This window comes from Neodiprion lecontei, chromosome 2, assembly GCF_021901455.1.
Source record: "Neodiprion lecontei isolate iyNeoLeco1 chromosome 2, iyNeoLeco1.1, whole genome shotgun sequence".
In the NCBI taxonomy this organism is placed as follows: domain Eukaryota; kingdom Metazoa; phylum Arthropoda; class Insecta; order Hymenoptera; family Diprionidae; genus Neodiprion; species Neodiprion lecontei.
In genome coordinates this window covers 27424626-27433128 of record NC_060261.1, presented here as the reverse complement: position 1 = coordinate 27433128, position 8503 = coordinate 27424626, and the positions used below count along the sequence as shown (strand labels likewise).

Genomic DNA, 8503 nt, shown 5'->3' with positions numbered 1-8503 from the left:
CTAAGGGACGAGTGTTACAAAAGTGCACCATTTCTGCTTCGCTTCAGGTATCAAAATACGTGGATCTACAAACTTTACGTAATATTTTAATTTTGGTCGTGGTTTTCTAATTACCGAAAATATGTAACAGAGAGGCGAATCAACGAATTTTAAATCATGTGATACGCACAGTGCTTGTATTTCTAAAAACATTTTGAAGAACGAGATAACCAATTATAAGCGGGGAATGTTTTTGCCGCGGGGTTTTTTTTTAATCTAAACTCAGTGGTTGGAGCCCGAATATTATAACGTGTGCTGATGTTATTTTTAGTCGAGTTGTTGCAATCAATAATTCAGAGCTTGCATCAGGTTCGTATTTGCTTAAATCAGTGTCACGCAACCCCTATAAGTTTCATAATTCATGAAATTAATTGAATTACTGTGAACCCCTCGCGTGACGGATACCGCAGGAATTAAGAACAGAAGCCCGACTGGTGGTGATCAGTTGCCAAGATAAAATTATTACGTCGAATTGTGGACCGGCCAGTTTTGTTCGTCCGTTCAAACTCCAACTTCTTCTATTCCATCGAAGACGTCAGGAGACTGAATACGTTCATGGGACTTCCCTGAAACATTAAAAACGGCGAAAAAAACCTGTCACGGATTGGAACTTTCCACCCGATTTCTGATACAGTGGAAATGAAATTCTTTCCAGCCGATAAGAAGTATCGGATATCTTCTTTACCGACAAGGTAACGCTGGGCTCTCAGATTTATACAACGTCGAAGCGCTGCCTGGTACGCAAATATTAGGGATCCACCAATTATTCATTTAACTTTATCTCCTGCCAATCGTTCATTTCCGAAGATATTCAGCGTCTCGTGATTCTACCCGAGTGGGCATTATTGATTTATGCCTAATGACTTTGAACGACGAGATATGCACGCTGGTCGACGTTATTGAAAATCGCTGATCCCATTCACGACAACTTGTACTAATTCATCGGTTTGTTCATTCGCTGGTTTCCGATGTCTTTTAATATCGTGAAATTGGCTGCGGCATAATTTTTTTTTTTTTTTTTAAATAATACGAAAGAATGAGAAGTGTCTTGATTGAAATTAGACCATTTCAAAATACACTCAGGGTTCTCTGTTGGAGGAAAGTAATTTTTAATTTCTTATTTTATCGTCTAAATATATATTCCCATAATTTTCAACACAGTTAAGATTCTGCTTTTGAAAGTTACGAACGTAAAATCAATCCTGCGGAATATCTGAAAGATCGAAAGAAAAACGTCTTTATTTAGCAGTTACCTTGAAATATTAATACCGCCTTTGACTATCGTCCTGCTTACTGAATATTGTTCGGATTCGGGTGAAGTTTGGTCAATTGATCTGCGAACATTGCAGCTGTAATGAAATATTGATTTATTACTAAACTTGCGAATTATATACATTAGGCCGTACACATAAGTATATATTGCATACATATATGTATATTATATGCACCATACATATCATATATATATACATGTACAATTCCATATTTATTGAAGGATCTAACTACTTTAACGCAGGGATAGGTATACATAAATATGCGTGTCTATGGTGTATAGCTGCAGCTCTTTCGGAATGAGAACCAATGGGCGATCAGAGTTATTCGTTAGTTTGTTTCATTCGTTATGTATCTATTTCTAATTACGTTTCATTCTATTATCATATCAATATAACGCTTTTGCGTTTGATGAAATGAATTTCTTAGAAAAACTTCCCTTTCAAGAGGTCCCGTCATCTCTCTTTTGTTGTTCGCCTTATCTTTCCGCAGTACGTCAAATACAAGTACAACTTTGTTCTCGAGACGTGTCTGTATATGATTTTTCAACACCTGCTTGGAAGTTTTTATTTTCGCAGCCCGTGGAGCGTGCGTAAAGTATCCCGTTTCTGAACAGCGCGGTAAAACGACGTTGGCGCATGCGCACCATCGACATGCTCAATTTTACACACTAGCGCCTACTCTTCGTACGCATTCGCACTTTCGATCAACTCAATTTTACGCACTGCGTCATTGAGCGTAACATATCCGACCCTAAATTAACGCGCTGTTAGTGGTATCTTTGTTGCTTTTCGAATGAAACTTTTCTTCACAGGTGCTCGAAAAGATAGCGTGTATCACAAGCGTGGATGGACGTAACACAACATACAATCTTTTTCAACATTGTCTCTTTCGGTGGCTTGTATCAACGATTCAACAAATACTAAATCCACGACATTCATATTTTCAGGCTTAAGGTGAAATCGTCACGCAAAAAAAGAAAGCAAAGGCGCTTTTTCGATGCTCGGGGCTCCTAAAAAAAAAAAAAAAAAAAAAGCCCCTATTCTTACATCCTGTGAGTAGGTACAGAGCTTGTTTTAGGCTTAACGTTGTACAGCGTTTTACGGTTAGCATGTGTCGCAGATTATTCTCCTCGCTTATGAATATTATATATGTAATATATTTATTTATTTATCTATGCAGTACGTGTGCGCTGATTTCACCCTCAATAATATCACTACAGAATATACATGTATGTACATACACACAATTGGTTTCATTCGCGGTATACATGATTTCGAAGATATGTTTATTTCATTAAATGTCTAGCGCAGATATATCACAAAGCCACGTAAGACGATCAACCAAAGTATTATTACTACAATTTCTTTTTTTACAGTGTCTGTCGTTTTTTTCAAGCATTGTTGTGACAAAAATTTCAAGACATAAAAAATCATCACAATTCGTCCACTTATTTCCTTACCTGTATTTCACAGCTTTGTTTTGTCAAAAAGCTTTATCATGTTCAGTCCGGTTATAAGATTATAACCTACAACAATACAAAACACGTTTTACGGAAGTATTTGAACAAATTCGGATAAATTATCCTACCGAATTCATGGTAGAAATTTTCGTATTCAAGCTTCTCTGCCAAGTCAAGCCTCGTATAATTCAGGAAAAGCACGACGTTTACTCTTCGTTTAGATCGAACAGGAATACCGTCAACTATAATTAATTACAAAACTGATATGACGATTCAACTATCCACATTGCACACGTACTTTCTGTACACTTCGTATATATATGTTTTATATATATATATATATACATATAATTATTGATATATTAACCTGACCGCAGCTCTATGATTATCCACTTAGATTTTTCGCAGCTGCTCTGATTGTCTTTAGTCACGAATTTTTTCTTCTTCATGTTCTTCCTCACCGTACTCGCATTCCGAATTTACGAAAGCGCAAGTAGCCGAGTGACCGTCAAAAATCCAACCAGCAACATCAAGCATGGCCTCGGGAGATACGCGCTGCCCTGAACTGTAAAATAAAATAACGTATTCGATTTATACAAACATTTCCATTCTGCCCAACGTGTTTTTATTCAGAAACTGACAACACCCGTATAAAAAAAGTTTTATGAGAAGTCGACTTGAAATTTGATCGGATTAGACGAGGTTTGAGTAGACAATACGTAATCGCATTTCAACAACTCGTTTCCAAGTAATTGCAGACAAATTTATTCCCTGCTTTGAATAGACGATTCTCTCATCTCGGAATAAATGAACTGAGAAAATATAAATACCAAGAGAAAAATGGAAAAGAAAAGAAAATTTTGTATACAGTGGTGAATTCGAAGAATTATTTATACAAAAGCTGTTGGGCCTCTCCAACGGTCCGAATGAACGATGGGGCGCCTCGAATGATATTGCTGTTCAACTTTTCGAGGTAATTCGGAACAATGGGAGATCTTTGTGTGGACGAGGAGAGGCCAATATAATGGGTGAAAAGTGGAATGAAAGTTCGTTACGTGTACGTGAGCGCAGCCACATAGCTGGGAGACGAAGTTACGGAAACGTTGAACACGTTTGTACCCAATGAGAATGCTTCGCAGCTTCCCCATCAGATTCATCCTGGTAGAATGGAGACGATTTATGTTTTTCTGCAAGGACTCGTTATGTATACGCCCGAACAATTACAGCGTCAAACATCATTCCAATTTCATTTGCATTTTATGATCGGAACGCTATGATTCGCCCAAGGTGGAATTATAAAAAATGATGTTTAAAGGTCTTCAAATCGTTGTCCTGCGAATCAGGCGATCTAGCGTTTGTATAAGATTTTCACTTTATTTGTCGCCCCAATGAGGATAACAGAGGAAAAATGAACAGAAAAATGGAAAAATGATTCAGTAGAAAGATCAATGACTCGTGAACTTGTTCGACATGAATGAGGTTCATTTGCCAACAATCGTTACTAATCGTTTATTTCATTACAAGATAGTCGTACGTAATTCAGGATTTGTCAAATTATAATATTTGTAAGCTATGAAAAATTCTTTGAAAATGCAAAAATGAACAATACTGGAATTATGAACGCAGACAGAAAAGGTATTCAATAAAGATTTTCTCAATGATTGCTGTTCTCACAGTGACGAGTTTCCCGAAATTATATCAATTTCATCGAAAGAATTGGTATCGTTATTTTTAAACAATCATGCATAATCAATAGATTTGGGCCGTACTGTTTCAAAATTCATGCACGGATTTACTAACATAAATTAACACAGTGTTACATCCTGTAGTTAATGAGTGGCCCAGTTTCAGCTATACCTTCGTTATTGATGCAACTAAAAGAGCAGATCATCGATTACGCGCAAATTGTAAGCTAGATTGTGAAACATTAACAATCATTGATCGCATAATTTGCGACAGTAATGTGGTCACCAAATTGTAACAGATGACGAGTGAAGAGACAAAGAAACTAACAACGAATAATGACGATCGAATCTCAACAAATCTCAAAAAACGCAGTCATTATTCACTTTCCAACCTGTTGCAAAACAACGACGTTATAATTTTCCCAGATGTAATGAAGCTATTTGTTCAACTAGGTACTGCTGATGGAGATATTCCACAATATTTTGGTACAACATATATTTGTTGTTATAAACCTAATAAGAAATATTAAAAAAACACTGTATTGCAATGCATTTGATCCGTTTTTGTTGGGTATAAGTAACGATAAAAAGTAGTTTCTTCTTTTTGGCATCGAGGGAATGAGTATAGCCGCTAGCACTGGGTGTAGACAGTCATATAATACAGTATACGTAGCTAGTTAGCCTGTAACGTGGACATATTGAAATTTCTCGGAGAATTTGTAACATTAATTAACCCTTGGGTGAGCAGGGTGTTCTCCCGTTTCAGTATGCTCCGATTCTCGGCCGGCGGTTCTCTTCAATCGTATTGTCTATGGTAAATGTATACGCTGTGCCTAATTGCTTCTTAAATTAGACCCAGTGGCAGATTGTCTTATTATAAGCGTACGTACAGTTCACTGGCGCAATAAAGAACAAGTTAGAATTGAGAAATATGGTCACGGAGGGTCGGAATTTGTTCGTAAATCACACCCGCGGTCGTACCTACTAGTGCCGTTACAAACAATAGTAACAACAATTAGAGGAAATCAAACGTCCGTTACACTTTATCATGATCCGCCAGCGATGATTCAGATAATAATCTATCACGAAATTTTTTAATATAATTATTATTTGACGTTGACATGGAGGATGGAAACGAAAATTTCAGAAAAAGATAAAAGAGCGAGGGGGGAATCAAATTATCGTAAATTGGGTGACAAGCGATTGTAATGATGTCAATGATTTCAAGTGACATCAAGCGATTTCACACGATTTCATGCGATATCAAATAATTTCAAGCGGTTCCAACTGATTTTAAGTGATATCGAATGATGACTGTTTTCCGAAGTGATTTGCGATTTCAATAAGCGAATGCACGTCCGATTTAATGCGATATCAAGCGATTTCACACGATTTCAAGTGATTTCATATGATTTCAAGTGGTTTCAAGTAATTTCAAGCAGTGACTGTTCTGTAAACTGATTTGCGAGTTCGACAAGTGAATACGTGTGTAATTTTATGCCATATCAAGCACTTTCATTCGATTTCATACGATTTCATACGATTTCAAGTGATTTCAAGTGATAACAAACGATGACTGTTTTCCAAAGTGATTTGCGATTTTATCAAAGCGAATACACGTGTCATTTCACGCAATTACATTATCATCTTCTATCGTTTCAACTAATTTCAAGCGATTCTAAAGTGAGTTCTTTCCAAAGTGAATGGCGATTTCAACAAGTTAACTCCCCCTCGTAAAAATCGATATTGCAGCCAGTGCGCGTGGCGGCTATTTCACAATTTCGGCATCAGTTTAAGGAGTAATATTCAGAAGTTGCTGATTCAAAAACTGACACGAGCGGGTAATTATAGCAACTTTTTGGGACCGGGTGGGTTCAGCTACTTATTTAGCCCAGCGTTATGAACATCAGGGCATTCGGGCAAAGACCGGCTGGTATATACGCCGACGGCTCCAGAGCCGTGAATAAATTTAACCAAATGTCATGAATAAATTTCACCGTGCAACTAGAGTCTCTTGATTTTGATTAAGCCGTAAACTGTATAACGTACACACTGGGCTGTGAACAACCCGTATAAACAATATATACATAAACATACACAGCCAAAGCTTAGATACACCTTATAAGCTGCGAATAAAGTGCATTCCATCGGTGTACGTTAATGAGAAAATGATATAGGCTGGATGCATTCCGCGATATTGCTCTGATAATCATATGAATTTACGGTAAATGTGATCAAATTATGATCATAAAAATGTTGAACGATATTCAAGACTTCTGCATCTGTAAAAATGAACTTTTGGCAAGCAGTAATTAGTGCATAACCATTCTGAGAGGAAAGTTGTGAAGGTTTTTTTACTTCCTAATTCGATTATGTAGAGATTGTTTTTTACGTTTTATTTTTATACCGAAACAAAGTTCGTTTTTTGCTAAATTGGTACTTAACAAGCCGTAGCATCCTAACGATCTTTTTGAGAGCAAAGTTCGGTGGAACTTTTTTATTCGTTATTCGATTATCTGGTGGCGGTATTTTTTTTTCTGTCAAAGCAACGTCAATTTTACGCAACCATTGAACAAGTAATGCTGCATCTTGTACCAATATACTGTGAATCAGTGATACGTATTTACGAAATTACTAGCCAAAGTACTCATTCAGTAAAACAAAACCGAAAAAAAACAACAAAAAAACGATCTTTGCATCCGTTTTAAAATCAAAATTTTATTCCCACTTCTTTATCAAATAAAGTATAACTATGTCCTACATAACTTTGCCATCAAGAGGAATAAGTTTGTTTTTGGATCTACCATAAATCTTGAAAGTCGTAAATGTTTCATTGAAGTATACAAATATATGTTTCTTTATTGGATGGTAGGTTTAATTTTTCATTAAAACTTACCGAATACTTGCGCCTTTCGATAATCAATCAGCGGCTCCTTGATTGGACGACTTGATTGCACTGTTGCCTCACACCTTTATAACAGGGAAGTAAAAAGGAGATGATAGAAAAATCAATGTTAGTTTGCTTCAAGATATTACGTTATCACAGGCTCGAGTACCGCGGAAAATTAATTCATTGTAGAAAATTTACCGAGGGATGCGCAGTAATTGTCTACACTTTACAAAGGAAAAGAACCTGTTCATTTCTGCGCATTTCACTGTGTCATAATTCAGGTTTACTTTGTATATCAGTACGAAAAGTTCTCTGTTATTTTCAATCACGAGGCAAGGTGAATCAGACAGTTTCAATTTTCAGATATAATTATTTATCATCCACTTTTCCCAGTGCGATAAATTGGCAAACAAAGTTCATTTTCCCTCGCCGCTACGTACTTTTATATTTCCGAGGGTCAGATTTAACCGATTGGAATATTACCTCACGTTTATTTTTCCCTCCGTGAGGTGATGCGGTCCAACTTCCAGACGAAGACCCGACACGGACGAAACCAAACCGTGCTGTTGTATCAGCGCCTCGTAGTCCGAGCGTGCCTGAAAAATACAGGAAATGGCGATAAAGAGAAATTAGAGAAATTGAACGAATTGCGTAGGGTAGTTTTGGGCTGATTGATGAATTTCAGAAATTGATAATATCGATAGAAAGGAATGTTAGACGGCGAAATTGTGACCAATTTTTTCCTACTCCCTTCTCCATGGATCCCCATGCATAGATGACCGACTAACCTTGCTTGGACAACTACAACTACACGTGTAGCAGCGATGCATTCAAATTCCAAAATTTAAGTGAAAACGCCTTTCGGCCTAGCAGCCGGCAGCTGCATACAGGAAATTAATGTTCTGCTCATTTCCCCCACATTTCCGCTGTTTTCAATTCGAATTGAAATCAACTTGGTCCCCGGTGCTTATCTCTTCGAGCTAAACGAACATTTCAATTTCGTACCGTGTGCTAGTATTACTGTAGGGCGTATTTATTGGAAAGTGATTCTAATTTGTAGAGAATTTTAATTTTACTCAAAGTTGTTTCAATTTGTGATTTTCGTTAACTGGACAAAAAGGAGTTGCACAGAGTTTACGTAAACGTACCAAGTTT

The 8503-nt window shown here is 36.9% G+C and overlaps 1 protein-coding gene across 19 annotated transcripts in view; it reads right to left on the bottom strand.

Annotated features, from left to right (window-relative positions):
• Window positions 1-2454: 2454 nt before the first annotated feature.
• The window catches only part of LOC107216975, a 113552-nt gene continuing 107503 nt past the window's right edge, over window positions 2455-8503 (bottom strand). For 17 of the 19 annotated variants that reach the window (XM_046732670.1, XM_046732679.1, XM_046732671.1 and 14 more), the window contains 3 exons: window positions 7832-7944; window positions 7355-7428; window positions 2455-3338 (listed from right to left, as the gene is read on the bottom strand). In XM_046732670.1, coding sequence (XP_046588626.1) covers window positions 3253-3338; window positions 7355-7428; window positions 7832-7944 — 273 coding nt within the window. In that variant the 3' untranslated portion in view covers window positions 2455-3252. The remainder of the gene's footprint in view (window positions 3339-7354; window positions 7429-7831; window positions 7945-8503) is intronic. The other 2 variants (XR_006903029.1, XR_006903030.1) reach the window with 2 other exon arrangements.